The sequence below is a fragment of the Oncorhynchus keta genome, chromosome 10 (assembly GCF_023373465.1).
Source record: "Oncorhynchus keta strain PuntledgeMale-10-30-2019 chromosome 10, Oket_V2, whole genome shotgun sequence".
NCBI lineage: Eukaryota > Metazoa > Chordata > Actinopteri > Salmoniformes > Salmonidae > Oncorhynchus > Oncorhynchus keta.
The window spans coordinates 63,141,487-63,162,039 of NC_068430.1; the positions used below are offsets into that span (position 1 = coordinate 63,141,487).

General features: G+C 45.6%; 2 protein-coding genes and 3 non-coding genes across 9 annotated transcripts in view; all 5 read right to left on the bottom strand.

Annotated features, from left to right (window-relative positions):
* LOC118389387 (ubiquitin carboxyl-terminal hydrolase 34-like) overlaps window positions 1–2,946 on the bottom strand; it is a 63,502-nt gene extending 60,556 nt beyond the window's left edge. For all 5 annotated transcript variants that reach the window (XM_052527496.1, XM_052527495.1, XM_052527494.1 and 2 more), the window contains exon 1: window positions 2,617–2,946. In XM_052527496.1, the coding sequence (XP_052383456.1) occupies window positions 2,617–2,659 (43 nt within the window). In that variant the 5' untranslated portion in view covers window positions 2,660–2,946. The remainder of the gene's footprint in view (window positions 1–2,616) is intronic.
* A 783-nt stretch (window positions 2,947–3,729) lies between these two features.
* Window positions 3,730–18,951, bottom strand: LOC118389179 (exportin-1). The gene is made up of 25 exons (XM_035778995.2): window positions 18,358–18,951; window positions 17,360–17,491; window positions 16,686–16,787; window positions 16,335–16,407; window positions 16,085–16,146; window positions 15,931–15,975; window positions 15,650–15,831; window positions 15,312–15,360; window positions 15,102–15,221; window positions 13,484–13,612; window positions 12,699–12,857; window positions 12,347–12,544; window positions 11,899–12,037; window positions 11,467–11,648; window positions 10,832–10,988; window positions 10,407–10,570; window positions 10,026–10,160; window positions 8,754–8,937; window positions 8,179–8,285; window positions 6,691–6,885; window positions 6,052–6,220; window positions 5,610–5,744; window positions 5,155–5,311; window positions 4,747–4,843; window positions 3,730–4,598 (listed from the first exon to the last, which is right to left on the bottom strand). Exons 2-25 carry the CDS (start codon window positions 17,483–17,485, stop codon window positions 4,452–4,454), a joined length of 3,213 nt encoding a protein of 1,070 aa, XP_035634888.1. The 5' UTR covers window positions 17,486–17,491; window positions 18,358–18,951; the 3' UTR covers window positions 3,730–4,451.
* Window positions 4,920–5,054, bottom strand: LOC118389655 (small nucleolar RNA SNORA5). The gene has a single exon (XR_004826786.1). It is a non-coding gene; the product is annotated as a small nucleolar RNA SNORA5 (small nucleolar RNA).
* On the bottom strand, window positions 6,400–6,536 carry LOC118389656 (small nucleolar RNA SNORA5). Its single transcript, XR_004826787.1, has one exon. It is a non-coding gene; the product is annotated as a small nucleolar RNA SNORA5 (small nucleolar RNA).
* LOC118389661 (small nucleolar RNA SNORA17) lies at window positions 11,151–11,283 on the bottom strand. The gene has a single exon (XR_004826792.1). It is a non-coding gene; the product is annotated as a small nucleolar RNA SNORA17 (small nucleolar RNA).
* Window positions 18,952–20,553: the final 1,602 nt, after the last annotated feature.

Sequence of the window (20,553 nt, forward strand, 5' to 3'; positions counted from 1 at the left end):
GAGTTGTGCCAAAACACTACCAACAGAAAAAGAAAACAAAGTGGAACTTGTGTCTAGGTAAGTGGGTCTGTTCCTGAGATGAACAACAAACCAGCGCTCTAAAGTTCACCTTGCCCTGACCTAACTGTGTGTGCCTGCCTTAATTCCCTTTTTAACCACTTCTTTTTTAACTTGGACTGGGCTCTGCCAAAATTCCCAGCTCCCTTCATAAAACAATCCATGACATTGTGTTCGGTGGCCTGGACCAAAAACATTGCGATCATTCCCAGATAAGAGGATCTGGATTTCCCAGCCATTGTTCTGACAGCAAAGCTTTGAGCTTATAACAAAAACATTAGAGAAGTAAAATAGACGCTCACTTCCCTTGCATGCATGCAGCCACACACAAAACATTCCCGGCTTCATGCAAAAGCTACAGCAAATTTGGGGTGAGGGGTCACCTGGTGAAAGCACACATGGGGCTGCCAGTCTCGCACCCTGGCGCTCTAGACAAGCCTGTCACAGGCAACAAGCCCCTCACACCTTCACTGGCGGGAGCCTGGTGCCGACAAACACACACACAGGGGTGTACTCGGTTTTGCTGAACAGAGAGACAACCCATCACAGGTAAAACAGCAGCTCTACTGTGAAAACTTACTACTGTGTAGCCTACTAGCCATTTCCAAAACTGTTGTTGATAGACATGCATGTGAGCCAGAGAGAGGGTGTTTGCTCAAAGACAAAAGGAAGCCCTTTTAGAACACTAGTGACATGGGCCTAATCCTCCACACACTTTAATAATACACTGATTATAGGCCAAATTAAATGCATGGAACATTTCAGTATGGCTACATTTATCTTTCCGTAATTTGCCTACAAACCTCTAAATTAATCTGAGCACCTAAAGTGTCATCCTCATTGCTCATTTGAATAACATATTTGGGGGAGCTTACATTCCATTAAATCTAGTTTATTTTAAATGTGTATTGGCAGGATGAAAGACCCTTTGAGCTGCACCATCATGATCCCCCTTTCAAATGGGTCCTGCAATAAGTAACCACTTTACCATGTGGGCTTGGATATCCTCCCAAAACATGGAGACTATTTTAAACAAGATTACCCACCCCAAATCAAACGTTTAGACACCAATATCAGACTGAAAATAGGTTTAAGACATAAGACATCCAAAACTGGCAAACAAGAATATTAAGATTTAAAATGCAAAACCCCATGTTATTTATGACAAACAACTCATATGGCATGAAGCAGGCAGGTAGCCTAGTGGTTAGAGCGTTGGACTATTAACTGAAAAGGTTGCAAGATCGAATCCCCGAGTTGACAAGGTAACAATAGTTCTGCCCCTGAACAAGGAAGAACGACCCACTCACTCACTGTTCAATGGCTTAGGGACCCACTGTTCCTAGGCCATCATTGAAAATATGAATTTGTTCTTAACTGACTTGCCTAGTTAAATAAAGCACAACATACCAGGCCATGAGGCGGACTGTCAGCAATTGCTTCCATCACCAATACCTTCCCATGCACACTACACAAACCATTGCAATTTTATATATCTTTAATTGCAATGATGGAAACAATTGATGTAGCCCTAAAAAACATGGGCCTTTGTTTATTCGCTCCAACATCCCGTCGTGAAAGCAATATGGCCTTGTTAGCTAACGTTACCTCGGAGCTAGCAAATGATCTGTTCAAACGTTACTACTGTCAATTTTAATCGGAACTAGGAAATACATCCAATAGCATTCGTAGGCACATTTTATTTTGATTAACAACAAGCTTATAGCTAGCTAGCTAACAAAAACGCTAATAGTCATAGTTAGCATTGGTTACATGCCTAGTTTGCTAGATGGCTTAATGTTTTTACGTAAAGAAACTAGTGAGTCCATATTACTTAGCTAACAATGCTAAACATTTGCTTGTAATCTTGCAAAAGTATATTATTACAGGGCGTGTGGCAAACCAAATATGAAAACGAATCCGTCCGTTTTGATGCCAGTTGACCACAGCTAGCTGGCTAGTCAGTGAGCTAACGTTTGTTAACGTTGGACAACTCGTTACTCAACGTGAAACGGACAAACATATCAACCAGACAGGCTAGCTAGCAAGAGCGAACACGCCTGCACCACTTCCACAACCACCTCTCTCTCGCCTCCGACAAAAAAAGGGACATGCAATGTGCAACAAACATTTTATGGCCAAATACATATCAAACCACATTTCTACTGGCAGTTAACCAAAGTTACGTTAGATAGCTAACCAAGTTACCATGCAATGGCATCAGCCCAATCTAATTAGTTAGCTAACTAAGTTCATGATGTTCCGAATCTCGTCTCGCTAGCTAGCTAACTCTACTCAGGCATCTCCTTCATTATGAAGCGATTTAACAGAGGCAGGCCTCAAAGTTGCAGAAAAGGTTCCATTTACATTCAGATAATTAATTCAAGACAAGGCCTTACGTTGGCAGCTGTCTGGTTAGTGGAGAACAACCAGGCACGACAGGGGTACGTACGATAGCTAGCTGTCCAGCTTCCCTCAGGTAGCCTGATTTAGCGAACGTTAGCTAGCATTAGGGGACCACTACGGCACTAAAACATGTAATAAAAATGGTTTACTTACTTTCATTTAAAACCTCCACCAGCTCGGCGCAGTTTTCACACATTGTTCATTAAAAAAATAACAAAGGAAAAGTGTAGTCAAACCATTGGAAATTGTTGATGGATACGAATTGTTGGCACCTGGTTGTTTTGGGGAAAGGCCCGATGTAGTGGTTAGTGAAGATTTGCTAATGCATTAAATCAATTAAGGGAGAGTAATTGATTCAGATTGCATTTGATACTAAATATCGTTGATAAAGTCAAAAAGTAAAAGGCATTAAGATACAGAGTCGAGTCAATCTCCAATCGGAGCGTTACTGGAGAGTAGATACGGCAGCCATATTGAAAAGGGGTGGGGGCACAGCGTGTTCATAATTCGTAACTTTCCGTTGTCTCCTTCGCCTTGTTCGACTTTTTCCGCTTGTCTCGCGGTTACTCCATCAGCAAGATACGTTTACGAATGGCGTTTCATTCACATACAGCAGGCAGGCAGACAAGAGCACCGGACAGTAGCCACTGAGGGCATTCGATTTATCTGGCCCGGATTACCCCGATGAGGAAAGAGGCACCGGGTTAAAAGTGAATTAATTAGTTTTGGAACCGTGCTGCCTCCAGCGCGTGAGCCAGGTGGCCCGTTCAGTAATGACAATGATTCTGTTTTCACATGAATGTGATTGCTTTAGATTTTTAATAACTTGATCGGCTTTCCCATTGATAACTATTTTTGAAATGTTGGAACACATATGATGGAAAATAGATGTTTGTTTCTGGACGATACACAATGCTGCCTTGTTGACATTACAGCGCTGCGCAGATTATGGTTCGATTGGAGTGGGTACACCTCTCACCGCTTGTGCCCATTCGCGTCACTGGCCATAGACCGGTGCGCTGCGGCTCAGGTTAATAGATCGCCCTCATTGGCACCAGCATACCTTTTATTAATTTTGGGAATTTGTATTATACCATGACGTCGTTTTATGTTTGTTACTCCAAAGTATTTCCTTAAGTATTTTGACCTTAAAGTTCAAAATGCAGACCTCTGAGTGTTAGTGGTTTCAAATCCTAATTCCAGAAATTGGATTTAATAACCTTCAACAACTGAATGAAAAACACACACAACAGGTATAGGACATAGTTCTGTAAAAATAACCAACTTTATGTTCCCTTAGTACTAAGACAGCTTTACAAACAAGATGATATGCACATAACCTTCCTTTGATCTAACATTCTCGTCCAAATGTCAGATCTGTCAGTTTTGGGTGCAAACAGAACCAGACTCGCCACATAAAAACTGCTGCCAAAACAGAAACAAAGGAAGCAGCATCATTTACCACCCTTGACCGTCACATTCATCTGTAGGCCATACGGCTCCTCCGAAAAACACACAAAGCTCTTTATTGGAGCACTTCCTGGCGCTACAGCACTTTTTAAAGTAACCCTTTTGCATGTGCTTTTAACATATCTTACATATAAACAAATAGAAGGATCGTCCGTCGGTGGGTGGGTGGTGAAGGGAAAGGAAGGGTTAAAAATATTTAATTCTTTTAACTTCATGCACGGCTAAACAGAGAGGATGACCAACATAAAGCTTGAATTAGCGAGGGAAAAGGAGCAATACCGTATTATTACACAAATGACTGTATAAAATGCTTCCGTAGGCAAAAAATGTGAGTGCCGAATCAGAGGCGCAATTCTCATTTACATATTGGCATTGATTTGGTCGACAAAGCACCTCTCAATCTCACACACACACACACACACACACACAATTGACAAGAGCTCCCAGCTTCTCTTGGCTTTCTTTTTTTCCAAAAACTGTACATGTTCGCTGTTGTGTTCGTTCCTATGTGGCGGCACTTAGTCGCACATTTCCTCGGGGAGCTCATGGGGGTTGAGGATGCCGGGGACTGACATCTGCAGCTTGTGTTTCTCCTCCTGGGCCTGCCGCAGCGACGTCTCCCGCTCCTCCAGGAACAGGTCTGTGGTGTCCTCGCCAGCAAACTCCTGGACAGGGAGTAAAAGAAGAAGTTGAGTGTGAGGGACAAATATGTCCATCTACCATGCTCCAGTGGTTTGACACCTCAGACTGATAGACAGAGTTATTAAGTGTTTGCACCCGTGTGTGTGTGGCTACAAAACCAGAGTGACTCACCTTGATCTGCACCAGGAAGTCCCTCAGGTGCTCCTTGAAAGCAGGGATGTCCTGGTTCAAGCTGAACAGTCCTGTCACAAACACCTTCACCTGGGCACTTGAATGGAGAGGAGAGTCAGGATCACAACACATTCACCTACCTACAATAAGTTGATCACTTTCGATCAACCAGTTATTGTCTGTAGTACAAATGTATCCCCGACACCAATATAAAAGAGATGAGGCCCATGAACTACAGGTTCACTGTGGCAGCCATTTGGGCCAGTGCAGTCCATTGTAGAGGAAGCACAGAATTTGACAAGGCTGCAAACTAACAAATTCCTGTCTTAGTGTTCAGAGTGGAGTACAACAAAATGTTTAATTTTAATTGACAGGGGCCCTCTGATACACAGGCTGACAGACACTTACTCTTGTAGATGGGGGAAGGCCGTCTTGAGCAGGTTGGCCACGTACTCCTGAACGTAGCCCTGATTGTGCTGGCTGGCTGGGTTGAGGGAGGTGCTGATTTTACCCTCCTCCACCAGGTTGAACATGTACGCCAGGATGGACGCGTGCATGGTTAGCCCTGCAGAAAGTCAAACATAACATCAATTGTACCCACACTTGTATTGCATTCACCGGTGACACTTAAGCACGTTGTCGTGTCCATCTGTTGTCGTGTCCATTGCCTGTCTGTTGTCGTGTCCATTGCCCTGTCTGTGTTTGACTGCTGCGATGTGACACCAAAGTGAAATATCCCCTTCAGGAATCAAACCATCTAGTGTATAACATGGCCTCTGATTCCTCGCCTGTACCCAACACTTATAACAGTACCAGATGTTTCCGGTGATATTTAACCGTCAGCCACCCCACCACCCTCTCACCTGCTGTGTGTGAGGTATCTGTGACGACAGAGAAGATGTGCTGGAGGATGTCACAGAAGTAAGTCTGGTAGAAGCTCTGTGCGGCAGCCTCCTCCTGGGCCACGTTCTGCAGCAGGGTGTAAAGAATCTGCAGACCTGGAGGACGCAGGGATGAGTGGCTTGATGACAATAATAATTCCACAATGTACCATAAGGACTATTTTTCCCCAGACTCTGATTAAGCCTAGTCCTGGACAATAAAGCATTTGTCGATTGAAAAAAGCTTTAGTCCAGGTTTAGAGATCTGTGTCTGAAACACCCAAAATATTTGAAATAGAGTTAAGTGAACTGCATTTCACCTCAGATGAGTCTGACAACCTCATTCATCAACACACAGTTCCTATCTCGTGAAAGGCATAGTATGTATCAACAGTTAGTTAAGGCCAAAGCATATCTGTCTTACCAGTGTCTGCAACGTTCCTCATGGTGTGTTTGAAGGCCCAGATAATGGAGTCCAGAACCAGTTTAAACTGGGCCGGGGGAATGGAGAGAAAGGCCGGGAAGCACTGAGAGTTCACCGCTTGGAGGAGGTAGAAGAAATGGGTCCTATGCTCTGGGTACTCCTCAAAGTCCTGGAGAGGAGAAAAAATTTGGACAATTAAAGTTGGACAAGATCAGTGGAATTACGTTCTATAAGGAATAAAGACTAGGACTCAGTCAGATAAAGTATTTTTATTTTTCCAAGCATATAACTAGCATCCTGTGTTCAACAATCCTTCAGATTACAACCTTGCATTGGATACACTTCACCAATTGTCTGTAGTACAAATCTATCCCCTACACCCATGCAAAAGTGATGTGGGGCCCATGAACTACAGGTTCACTGTGGCAGCCATTTTGGCCAGTACAGTCCATTGTGGAGGAAGCACCGAATTTGACAAGGCTGCAAACTAATACCTCTGTGTCTTTCTGTTAATGTTCCTTTGACATCATGTGCAGTCGATAAGGGCCTCTCAGGCCAGCTAAGAACACAAACTAATTATTAGACTACAGCAGTCTAGTATAGTGCTATAATAGTAGAGAAAACATTTATGAAACATACTTTATTGATCATGTTCAAAGTGCACTCGAAGACTGCGTCGAAGATCTTCGGGATCTCCCCGGTGATGTGTCCGCCCAGCTTGTTGACGATGGTCGCCATTGTGCTGAGCACCTCGGGCTCTCTGGCGGCAGGGACGTTGCGCTGGTAGTCGATGAGTACGGCCTCCAGCAGGGGCGGTACAAAGTTCTCCCCCACCTGTAAGAACCACGAACATGGTAGAACGTGACCAGTTAATAATACTGAGCCATTCAGTCTAATGTTAAACAAACTGTCAGATAACTGAGGGCTTGGGGCTACCAGAGAGGGCTTGGGGCTACCAGAGAGGGCTTGGGGCTACCAGAGAGGGCTTGGGGCTACCAGAGAGGGCTTGGGGCTACCAGCGAGGGCTTGGGGCTACCAGCGAGGGCTTGGGGCTACCAGCGAGGGCTTGGGGCTACCAGCGAGGGCTTGGGGCTACCAGCGAGGGCTTGGGGCTACCAGCGAGGGCTTGGGGCTACCAGCGAGGGCTTGGGGCTACCAGCGAGGGCTTGGGGCTACCAGCGAGGGCTTGGGGCTACCAGCGAGGGCTTGGGGCTACCAGCGAGGGCTTGGGGCTACCAGCGAGGGCTTGGGGCTTGGGGCTACCAGCGAGGGCTTGGGGCTACCAGCGAGGGCTTGGGGCTACCAGCGAGGGCTTGGGGCTACCAGCGAGGGCTTGGGGCTACCAGCGAGGGCTTGGGGCTACCAGCGAGGGCTTGGGGCTACCAGCGAGGGCTTGGGGCTACCAGCGAGGGCTTGGGGCTACCAGCGAGGGCTTGGGGCTACCAGAGAGGGCTTGGGGCTACCAGCGAGGGCTTGGGGCTACCAGCGAGGGCTTGGGGCTACCAGCGAGGGCTTGGGGCTACCAGCGAGGGCTTGGGGCTACCAGCGAGGGCTTGGGGCTACCAGCGAGGGCTTGGGGCTACCAGCGAGGGCTTGGGGCTACCAGCGAGGGCTTGGGGCTACCAGCGAGGGCTTGGGGCTACCAGCGAGGGCTTGGGGCTACCAGCGAGAGTAGTAGTGGTTCAAGTCATCGGCACCATAGTTATTTTAGAGGAGGAAGTGGAACATATCTTGGTCTGTGATGTGAGCTATTCTCTGCCTCTTCAACCTGTAAGTGGATAAAATAGTTTCAATGGGCATGATGCCTCCGGATGAGGTTGGTGTCCAAGGACCTATAAGGGCTGTGTGGAGTTTAAGCTAGTCGAATCTTTCTGGCTGTCTTTCTGCCTCCGGTTTCTCTATGGTGTGGTTTAGACAGGCCATCTATGGCCTGAGAGATGCCCGCTCTGATCCCACCATTACGTTTAGATTCCTTTTCTTCTTTACTTAACTAGGTAAGTCAGTTAAGAACAATTTAATATTTTCAATTACAGCCTTCTAAGAGGATCTATATATAGGAGAACCACTGGTCTACAGCATTCCCTACAGGCTGCGACTCCAGATTTGATTAAGACAGGACAGACTCGCCATTTGTGGGTCGTTGGAGCGGCTGACCCAACCGGAGATCAGCTTGAGCGTTTCTCTCTTCACCGTCCTCATGCTCCGGATCAGGGGCTGCTTGGTCACCATCTCTCCTAGTAGGACAACAGAGAGAGTTAGTTAGCTAGCATAGGGTTTAGCATGGAGTTAGCATTGGAGAGCTCAGTGACACTTTAGAAACGTTATGCTGCGTACAAAACAACGGAGAACTCGGAAATCTCCAACTTCAGTGCGTTCAAGACAACTGAGAACTCATGAGAAAAAAAAGAGCCCAGACTGAGAAAAATGGCTGTGAACGGTCATCCAACATGGAATTTGGGCCTCTTTCTAGAACGCTGACTACTTTCCGACCTGAAGATCACTGACGGCATAATATCTCCTCGTATTTTTCAGAGTTCCCAATTGTCTTGAATGCACCGTTAGAATGGGCTTGTAGTTCTGTTACTGATGCCGCAGCTGCAGACAGACAGTTAAGCACGCACACACACCAAGACAAACAAGCACACATATCAGATAGACCAAACACAGACAGACCACTCACAGACTAGGTACACACGTCTCACCGTTGGTCTGGATGGCAGAGGAGATGTTCTCACTCAGACACTTGTAGACATTGAGCATGTCCAGGTAGATACGTCCCAGCTGCACCACGAAAGGGTGTCCCACGGCCTTGCAGGCCCGCACGTTGGTCTTCAGGATGCTGCCCAGCTGACGCACTGTCTCTGCATCCTTCAGGATGTCCACATTCTGGAGGGGAGAGAGAGACAAGTCAGTTAAAATGCTTTCACAAGGCCTCCCGGGTGCCGCAGTGGTTAAGGGCGCTGTACTGCAGCGCCAGCTGTGCCACCAGAGACTCTGGGTTCGCGCCCAGGCTCTGTCATAACCGACCGCGAGGTCCGTGGGGCGACACACAATTGGCCTAGACTTCGTCTAGGTTAGGGAGGGTTTGGCTGGTAGGGAAATCCTTGACTCCAGTGGCGGGCCAGTGCGACTCCAGTGGCGGGCCAGTGCGACTCCAGTGGCGGGCCAGTGCGACTCCAGTGGCGGGCCAGTGCGACTCCAGTGGCGGGCCAGTGCGACTCCAGTGGCGGGCCAGTGCGACTCCAGTGGCGGGCCAGTGCGACTCCAGTGGCGGGCCAGTGCGACTCCTGTGGCGGGCCAGTGCGACTCCTGTGGCGGGCCAGTGCGACTCCTGTGGCGGGCCAGTGCGACTCCTGTGGCGGGCCAGTGCGACTCCTGTGGCGGGCCAGTGCGACTCCTGTGGCGGGCCAGTGCGACTCCTGTGGCGGGCCAGTGCGCACTAACCAAGGTTGCCAGGTGCACAGTGTTTCCTCCGACACATTGGTGCGGCTGGCTTCCGGGTTGGATTGCACTGTGTTAAAGAAGCAGTGCGGCTAGGTTGGGTTGTGTATCGGAGGACGCATGACTTTCAACCTTCGTCTCTCCCGAGCCCGTACGGGAGTTGTAGCGATGAGACGAGATAGTAGCAACTAAGCAATTGGATACCACGAAATCGGGGAGAAAAAGGGGTAAAATTCAACAAAAACGCTTTCACGGACAACATATTGTAAGTCGCTCTGGATAGCTTTTTACTGAAGTGCAAAAAGACGAGGCTTTGCCAGTTGAAACAATTGGGAGAAAAAGCACCAGTAATGATGTTGCTGTAAAACTACAAAGGCCTCTTAAGACAGTGGGTGTTTCTCTTAATTTCACCATGGCACAGCGGTACAAAGTGGGGGACACTTGTGTTGTTTGGGTTGTGCTGCATGCATACAATGTAAAATGCTTTGAAACCAAGGTTTACAAACACAATCCCATAGTGGAGTGTGACTTACCTTGGTGGCCTGTTGGATGATGCTGTCCCACACCTGGTTGGGTAGCAGCATGTACTTCTCGATGAGGTGCTCCTGCACAGCCTGGTCCGTCTGGGCCCCGATCATGTAGCCCACCGCCTCGTAGAACGTGTGCACCTGAGGCGAAGAGAGATGAGATGGATTACGGGCATATGAACATCTGATGCTTCATAACCAACTCCAGCCATTTCACATGACACCTGGAAACAGGGTGCTCCCTGAACTTGGCCAATGGAAGCTCAAAACCCACGTTGCCATTTGAAATTGTTTTTCAACTACTACTGTATTTTACTCTTAGTTTTGGTTGTTTTCAGGGGCCTGTAGCTCAACTGTGTTACGGCTAATCTTGGTGCATCTGTGTACCTGTTGGGGCTGGAGGTCACAGATGATGGTGTTGATGTTGTTGAGGATCTCGTCGATGAAGGGCATCACCTCACCCACCTGCACCTGGACAAAGTGGCGCCGGCACTTCTGGGCGATCTTGATGAAGGTGTCGCACGCCATGTCCTGCACGCCGTCGTGAGTCTCTGCCGGGAACAATTACGTTCAAATAAAATGCTCAATAAAAGAAACACTGTTGGGGCGTGTTCAGTTGGACACACTTTGAATCGTAACCAGGTAGTCCCTCCCTGTTTGTTGGTTTTCTGTCCAGTGACAAATTAATACAGCCCTGGTATTTTGCATGGATGCAAAATGACACAAAGGAAATCCATTTTCACACAACACTGAAAACAGTATCCGGTATCTTTTTAAGATATGCAAGTGGTGACCTGAACAAAGTTGTTTACCGTGCATGAACTCAAAGAGCTTGTTAACGACGGTCTTGAGGAACTTCCAGTGAGCTCGGAGGAAGCGTGGGTACTGGCCCACGATGTACATGATGTTTGAGGCGATGATGGCCTTGTTGTCCTTCCCCCTCTTCTGCTCACAAAGACCCAGAAGGTCCTGGAGACATGAGAAAACGACACTTGGTCAATAACACAGAAACGCAGCTCAGTACATCCTGACAGTCACTCTACAGCAGCATTTACATGTTAAGTCTTGTCAAGTGACTTGGATGTGGAATTTCTCCATAAATGTATGATTTTTTTAAATTTTCTTTAGCCAAATTTCAGTTTGATCAATCACTCCAAGTACCCACTGTTCTGAGTCCGCTGCGTAGACACAGCCCTGTTACTCTGCGCCCCTCATGACACAGGCTCAACACGCACAGTCTGACTGCAACGTCTCAAGGGGCAGGCAATTCAATTTCTGAACAGTAAAGGGAACATTTCTGGTCTAACAGAGAACAAAATTGATGACTAAGACCAGCAACTACTGCATGTGTGTATTGTCCCCTTTAAAGACTGTAGCTACCTGTGAAGGTGCGGTGTGGGTATGCGCGTCTGCAAGCGCTGTGTCCGTTACACAGACTACTACAGACCTTGATGACAGTGACCAGGAACCTCTTCTCGTCCTCCTCGTGCATGGCCCCGCTGATGGAGCCGATGGCCCAGCACAGCGTGTTCAGGTTCCTCCAGGACCACTCTGTCCCGTTGACCTGGTTGTGCAGCTTCTCCGTCATGATGCGCTCCGTGTCCGCATAGTCCAAATGGGTCAGGTAGACTGGGGGGGGGAGAGGGGGAGGTATGCTAGTCACAGAGAGAGGGAGTATGTGTATCGTGCCCTACCTTATCAACAGCGAACAAAAGTGTGAGGGAGAGATATGTGCTGAGGTGTGTGTCACTGACAGATTGATCAATTGTGGAAAGTACATTTGACAAAGGAAAAGAATGAGGGGCAACTATACTTGACATCAGACTAGAGAGAAGGCGTGTGTGTGAGATGTTTAGACTGTCCTGGGCCAGGCACTCACCCAGTGTCTCTCTCATGTTCTTATAGAGGTTGATTGAGTCTGTGTCCTTCATGAACTCTCGGACCACCTCGCCCTGGTCGTTCTCCACCACCAGCACCTCCTCTGGCTTGGCCATTCGGCTCACCATCAGCGTACGCACCTGTGTTACCGGGCAGACAAAATGCCAGTGACTATTAATGGACAATCTAAATAAAGAGACACCATGGTGAGGCAGGGACTGTCAATAGGAAACACAGTAGAACGTCAAGGTTGTGTTCAGTAGGGAGAAAACGGTTTGAAGTGGTGGGAACTATATGAACTTGTCCGACTGTAACACACTGTTGTCTTTAGTAGATTGCTTTGCTAAGGTGTGCCCTATGCCACGACCCTGAAGGACATTGGTTTGGTGGAAGGACAAAATGTGTGTGTGTGTATCCGTCCGTCCGTCTCTGTATAAGTTTCTTCTCACCTTGGAGAGCACGGGCAGGTAGAGGTGCCGGCGTGGGGGAACATCAAAGTGCTGGCTTCCAGAGAGCAGGGGGGAGGTGGAGGTAGAGAAGGGGCTCTCCCTGTAGAGCTCGGCCGCCAAATGGTTCCAGTACTCCAGACAGATCTTAAAGATCTCAGTCTCCTCCACCTCAGACACCAGCAGCATGTAGTGGAGAGCCTGGAGGGGGGTGATTAGAACAGAAGGTAAGGAGAATGATTAGGATTGGGGGGCTCGCTCCATTTCAATGGTGTGTGACTTGAGGATAAAAACTAAAAGGGAAAATTGGTACAAAAAAAAGAAAAGAACTTGAGGTCAAAAGCATGAATGTCACCTCCACAAGTGTCTCCCTAAGGTTGGGCCTCTTCTCGATGAGCTGTCCGTGCTCTTTCAGGAAGGTGCAGAGGAACAGGCTGAGGTTCTGGATGAAGTTCTGCTCGTCGTCCTTGCCGTTGGAATATGCCAGGCGGATGTTGGTGTTCAGGGGGAGCATCTAACACGAAGAGAGAGACCGGTGAAAATACAGATTCTTTGATGCGCCAATTACTGTTAATACACACATTACATTTTATGTACAAATGGAAGCTAACTTCTTAATAGTTCTCATGATGCCTGCAATATGATCGTTGTTGAAACATACGGTCTGCAGTATCCGGTTTTTTAAAAATATATGTAACCCATTGGTTTGTCCTGGTCCATCATTTGGGTACCACTGCTCCAACAGTTTTGACAGTAGGCTTAACTGGCCAGCAGATAGAGCTATGTGTACCCGTTTGAGCAGACATGGAGTGTACCCGTTTGAGCAGACATGGAGTGTACCCGTTTGAGCAGACATGGAGTGTAACCGTTTGAGCAGACATGGAGTGTAACCGTTTGAGCAGACATGGAGTGTAACCGTTTGAGCAGACATGGAGTGTAACCGTTTGAGCAGACATGGAGTGTAACCGTTTGAGCAGACATGGAGTGTAACCGTTTGAGCAGACATGGAGTGTAACCGTTTGAGCAGACATGGAGTGTAACCGTTTGAGCAGACATGGAGTGTAACCGTTTGAGCAGACATGGAGTGTAACCGTTTGAGCAGACATGGAGTGTAACCGTTTGAGCAGACATGGAGTGTACCTGTTTGAGCTGACACATGGTGAGCGTGAAGAGGTTGACAAACTGCTCCTCGTACTGGTTGACGCTCACACCGGCGATCTCCGTCAGACACTTCAGCGTCACGTTGCGGAACATGGGTACGTTCAAGAACTGGGAACGGACGAGAGGAAAAAGAGGTTAGTCAACATGGTCGTATTCACTAGGCACCAATCAGGAGAAAACTGACTGAAACATGGAGGGACTACTTGAGCTTGTCCAATAAGAAAAGTGTTGGACCGAAGTTGAGTACACAACAGATCACCAGACAAAACTGAATCCAAACATCACACTTGATTTTATGTGCATTTTACACTCTGTACTTTGACACATTTGCTGATAACGAAATCTGAAAATACTCTGGATACATTCAGTAATATAAGAATATTCCTAGAAAATGTGTGGTAGGTGCAACATAAGACAAAAAAATGACAAGGGTTTGAGTGAGAGGACTAACTGGTGTCTCCAAGTGGCCACACACCTCTCAAAGAAGATTATTCAACTATAAGCTTCTCTTTTTTTTGCTCTCCTATCTGTGCTGTTGAGGAACTAGAGCAAGCACACTTGAAGTTTAGTCTTGAACTCTAGTTCCCCCATCGCACAATTACTATTTTGGTTTACGCAATCCAATAACATCCCATTATAAAACGCCATCTGGATCAAGTGGGTATGTTTTGAAAGCTTGTTCTATTGCCAACGTGACAAGCTGTTAAAAAATATGATATTGCAGTGTTCACAAGGCAATTCAGAGAAACAGATCATTGTTTTAGTTCACATAGAAAGGAGTCATCAGTGCATTCAGGTGTGTGTGCTGCTGCAAATTCCCTTCACAATTAACATAGGCTCATTCTGTTCAGGACAACCCAGGGTATGACGCCATGTCATCTTGTAACTGTACATCAAACATAGTGATCATAAATGTTGACACTATATGACAAGAGTTAATTGATTTGGAAATGTGAAGTGCACATTTGGAAGTGTTTGGCTTACATGTATGACAAAGCGGTATTTACTATAATCCTCATGCCTCATCTTTCAAAATACATAGTCCTCTTAATTTACAGCATTTCCCTCAGTCAGACAACGACAAAAACATCTAAAGTTCTCCAACTACCGGGAGCAGCTTCTGGCCGCACGCGGTGCTCAAGTTCAGAATAGAGCGCTGTGAAGTGCAGAGCCAGAGCTCTGACTTCATGTATAACATGTTACTGTACAGACCCTACGTTCAAATTTAGGCACTTATTAGTGTCCAAACCTGCCATTTTCAGCCTGTATACATACGGGCACAAGTGTATGAGTGTTTGCAGCAGACCAAGTCGGCGAAGCAACAAGGTGCAAATGCCTCAACTTTCACTATATTGTTCCTCCGGTTCTTACGCACTTGCAAGCAAAACCAATGCAAGTGCGCCTTTGTGAGAGGATGCCTATAGTTTAACTGCTGTTTTGAGTCCACAAGCCGGTATTGCTGAATCACAACAAAAACACCACTAAATTGCCTAGGGAGATGTTTCAATGGAACCGAGAAGTAGTAATAAGTCGATACTTAGTCATTTAATTTTCAGTATGGGGACAGGTGCAAGTGAGTCATCAGGAGTTGAGTTACCTTGTACACCAGAGTGCTGATCAATTTGGTCTCAAATATGTACCCCAGGGGGATCCAGTTCAGGAAACGCAGGAGAGTCTCAAGTGTGGCTTGGACCAGAGGGGCATTCTGTGAGTTTTCCTGCAGAAAAAGTTTACATTTTACATTTTGGGTATTCAACATGTCAATTTCATATCAAGACCGTTTAGAATCCCTGAGCCATTTGCTTACCATGACAAACTGGCAGAGCTGGAATATTTGTGAGAATTCATTGCACATGCTGAAAGAAAAATAAAATCATTACTAAATAGCATGTCAGTGTACAATTCCATCTTATCTACCCATGCTTTTAAATAATATAATAAAAACCTTACAATTCAGTTGCCATGAAGAGACTGGTAATGACATCAACCACTAATACGTAGGAAACAGTCTTTGCAATATACAGTACATCTCCAAGCAGCCAAAGCATTTACTGTATAAATAAGCATTTAATTGTACTGTGTACACTACATTGTATCCTGTGCACATGACAAACTTTAGTTATTAGGTAGCTGGACGTTATGTACCTGTCCTTCAGGTGCTTGGCCTTGACCTGGGTCATCTGTCCACTGGAAAAGTCAAAGACCTCCTCACTTAGCAGCTTGAGGATGATCATGTTGTTCTGACACAGGCTCTCGCTGGTGCGGCTGGCACCCACGATGTCACTGATGAAGGTGGGCCAATGCTTGGGCCACTCCTGCTTCAGGATCTACACAAGCAGAGGAGACGCGCTGAGTTTGATTGTTTCGGTTTTAACCATTTGTAATGACAGGACAGACGTGTGTTTCTTAGGTTTTTTTTTTTTTACCTGTACGAGGATCATGTTGAGTTTAGCAATGTACACTCCATCTTTCTGAAACACACAGATGAAAAATACAGATTAAATTTGGGAACGAGCACAGAATTTCAACACGGAAAACATTGCAGTGAGAACAGAGTCAAACACAGGAAAGACTCTTTACCTCAACATTTGCGGCGTCAGATGAAGTCTTGATAATCAGACCAACGACATACTTCTTTATTCCTGAAAACATTGCAGAAATGTTTATGACTCGACATTGTCAAAGATCAAATGTTTGTGTCTGCATAACACGGCACATTAGGGATATAAGTCTAGCCACGTTATTCCCTTATCTTAATGTCGCTGTTCATTCCCAAGCATGGCCCTAATATAGTTGTGTTATTCCAAACAGTCAATGCAGCGGATGTTACCTTCACATTGATTTCTTGGAAGAATCTTCCAGCGTGTTTTGATCACAGTCTCCAGAATTTGCAGTGCATAGTACTGGAATGAAGAGGAGGGAGAGGCTTAGACTATCAGGAAAAACATAACTCACAACGACATCTCGTTTCCACTAAGACGACAGATCTTGTATATACAAATTACATAAAAAGCTAACAAATAAACAAGAGCCACGCATCTCTATGGATTCAACTGGACTGCCTATGCCTGGCTGTAATGATATGCTTTTCAATGTTGAGAGAGAGATATATATATATATATATATGCCCTGGTTAGAGGATGTAAACCGATCACAAGGAATGCATCACTGGCACGCATACTTTAGTCTTCATGTTCTGAGAAAACTCCAGGATGGTGTCGACTCGTGTCCATGCATCCGGGTGATCCTTCAGGTTGGTCAGCACCTCCTGTGCCATGCGTTGCTGTGGAAGAGAAGAGAGAGAAACTGTTGAGAGCTGTGTGGCTTTAAAGGTCTAATCCACAGTTGAAATAACCCGGCCACTGTTGTTGTTAAAAGCTAAAGGATGGAGAAATGTAAACACACAAATTCATAGCGAGAGCAATGGATGCAAGGACTGTTCAGGCTATACAGTGTTTTTTATGTTTACAAACATGTTAGTAAATTATGTTTATATTTTGAGTAATAACGGGGTAGTTGTCTGGCTACCCAAACTCCTTGCTCCGGCCAAATCTTACATAACGCCCACTGACCTTAGTTTTTTCTTCACAACGAGTCTGGATCTGAGTACCTCCCAACAATTTCTAAATTGGAAAGCTATTGTACACTGTAGGATTGATCTCATAAACCAAAGGGTTGGGCGAGAGCCAGAACACATGTGGGTAAAGCAACTGAAAATTCAGTAATGGCTTTGATACTCAGTCAATTAGAGATGATCCAATCACTGATTACTTTGTTGTTGTACAAAACCCCTGATTTTTGACTGAAGTATGTAGCGAAAGAAAGAGCAGCATTAGGGCAAAGAGCAGCTCTCACCTGTGATCCAATGTCATAGTACATAGAATTGACTACATTGTCCAGCAGATTGATGTCCAGCTTCTGACTGAAGTCTAGCAGCTGTCTTGCTGCATGATCCGCCAACATTGTCATGTTTGCTGGCATAGAGCTCTAGGAATGGAGGTGTGAAGGGAAACATGAGAACAAATGACAGAACTTAACTACAGACACCTGTAAATAAAACCTGACCAAAACACGTGGCTGATGAAATATATGCCACGGTCCCAATATATTATTTTCACTCCCTAATATTGCTACACCCACCCACAACGGCGAAATACTGAGTGTGAGTAAAATTGCGACATCACTCGCAAGCCTGTAAACTTTAATAGATAGGCAATTGCGACACCATGGACCACAAGTGGTACTTATGGCGCGTTCAAGTGCTAATCGGAACTGGGAAAATCGAAAATGTCCGACTTGTAATCTGGTCTGAGTTATACACGTGCCGGGTTCAACCAGCTAGCAACTCGGAAATTTCAGCGTTTTCTAGTTCCGAAAAGCACGTCAACGCCGCAATACAGCAACCCCTCCCTCCATCCAGCAATCCAAGAGTGCTACTACGGCTAGTCGATCATGTTAGCTTGCTAGCTAACGTTACTGTTTCATTTATGGTTAATTTAGCGTTTACTATTGTTAGCTAACGTTACCTCTATTGTGAATACCACATAGTTACGTATACATTAACTGACCTCAAAGTTGACACAGGTCTAGCTACTTTATCGCATATACTAACGTCTGGCTAATGTAGCCATGCTAAGTCTAAGATAATCAATTAATTGAATTCACTCACTCGTGTTAACAAAATATAAAGTAATATTAACAATAATAGCTAGCAAGCTAGTTTGCTATAAAAACAGCCAGCTAGCTAAAGCTAGTTAGCCAGCTAGCTATTAGCATATGCTAACGTTAACTACATCACCATTCAAACTTCAGATTCAACCAATTTGAGTTACACAGCTAGCTACCAAACTCACCTTATTTCTTTAGTCTTTCCGTTGTAATGAAAAAAATAAGACTTGACTGATTTTAAAACTCTCGTCTGGCTGGGTGTCAGGCTATCTCATGGCACACGTTCCAGTGTGTTTGACATTCGCTAACTAGCTTCCTGGCTAATTAGCTAGCTAGCCAAATGATTTATGTCCTGATAGCACGCCGTTAGCTGTATGTCCTGCCAATGAAGCTAAGTTTCAGTATAATTTACATTTAGTAATTCACCATATGTCAAATAAATGTAACAGACTAGTCTAGAAGTATCTTAGCAATGATTAAGTCGTTGCGGACGGCGAGAAATGTTATCAAGTTAGCCTGCTGTTGCACAAGCTAATGATGACTTAACTTCCCTTGGCTGGCTGGCTAGCTAACAATTTACGGAGTCACACGTATTGCGTTATTCCGGTTCATAATCACAAAGTAAAATAATCTTTAGTTTATTATTGGTTCTATTCGTATATAATATTTGATAGCAGGGCTGTGTAAGCTAGCTCTTCATCTCATGCTTCAAACCCAAGACCGGTTGAAACCGGTTAAGACTGGGATATTGCATCTAGGTTTTTCGGCCCATGGCGCCGCGTAAAATTTGGACTATGTGCACGCCCTTGAGGGATCCGATTGGTTTGTCATAAAATGGTACAAGGGCTGTCCTGTTATTTTACAGGCCAACGATGCTGTCAATAAAAAATGAACATCCTTCCTTCAGTACCCATGCGGCTGTGTTTTCCGTTGGTTTGGGGGGTCAACACACCCCAAAACATATATAATAATGTACTGTACATAGACTTGAAATCACTTTAATAATAGAGCACTAGTAACTTTAACAATGTTTAAATGTTTACAAACTGCCCTACTCATCCTATATGTATATACTGTATTTTAGTCTGTGCCACTCCGACATTACGCCTCCTAATATTTATATATTCTTTAATTACATTCTTTTACTTTTAAGTTTGTGTTTATCAAATCAAATTGTATTTGTGACTATGCATAGATAATAAACAGAGAGTTGCAGCAGTGTACAAGAGGGGGTGGGGGGACAATGCAAAAAGTCTTGGTAGCCATTTGATTAGCTGTTCAGGAGTCTTATGGCTTGGGGGTAGAAGCTGTTAAGAAGCCTTTTGGACCTAGACTTGGCGCTCCGGTACCGTTTGCCGTACGGTAGCAGAGAGAACAGTCTATGACTAGGGTGGCTTGAGTCTTTGGCAATTTTTAGATCCTTCCTCTGACACCACCTGGTATAGAGGCCCTGGATGGCAGGAAGCTTGACCCCAGTGATGTACTGGGCCATATGCACCACCCCCTGTAGTGCCTTGCCGTCGGAGGCCAAGCACTTGCCATACCAGCCAGTGATGCAACCAGTCAGGAGGATGCTCTCGATGGTGCAGCTGTAAAACTTTTTGAGGATCGGAGGACCCATGCCAAATCTTTTCAGTCTCCTGAGGGGGAATAGGCTTTGTTGTGCCCTGTTCACAACTGTCTTGGTGTGTCTGGACCATGATAGTTTGTTGGTGATGTGGACACCAAAGAACTTGAAGCTCTCAGCCTGCTCCACTACAGCCCCGTCGATGAGCATGGGGCCGTGCTCAGTCCTCCTTTTCCTGTAGTCTACAATTATCTCCATTGTCTTGATCACGCTAAGGGAGAGGTTGTTATTCAGGCACCACACGGCCATGACTCTGACCTCCTCCCTATAGGCTGTCTCATCTATTCATTTAATTCTTATTTACATCGTTGTGTGTATTGTTGTGAATTGTTAGATATTACTGCACTGTTGGAGCTAGAAACACAAGCATTTCGCTACACCCGCAATAACATCTGCTAAACATGTGTGTGTGACCAATAAAATGTGATTTGATGATTTATTGCCAAATTGTTTTATGACAACTAAACTCAGCAAAAAAAGAAACGGCCCTTTTTCAGGACCCTGTCTTTCAAACGATAATTCGTAAAAATCCAAATAACTTCATTATAAAGGGTTTAAACACTGTTCCCCGTGCTTGTTCAATGAACATGCACCTGTGGAACGGTCGTTAAGATACTAACAGCTTACAGACGGTAGACAATTAAGGCCACAGTTATGAAAACTTAGGACACTAAAGAGGCCTTTCTACTGACTCTGAAAAACACCAAAAGAAAGATGCAACAACAACTGCCCGAGTTACACCAGGAATGCACAA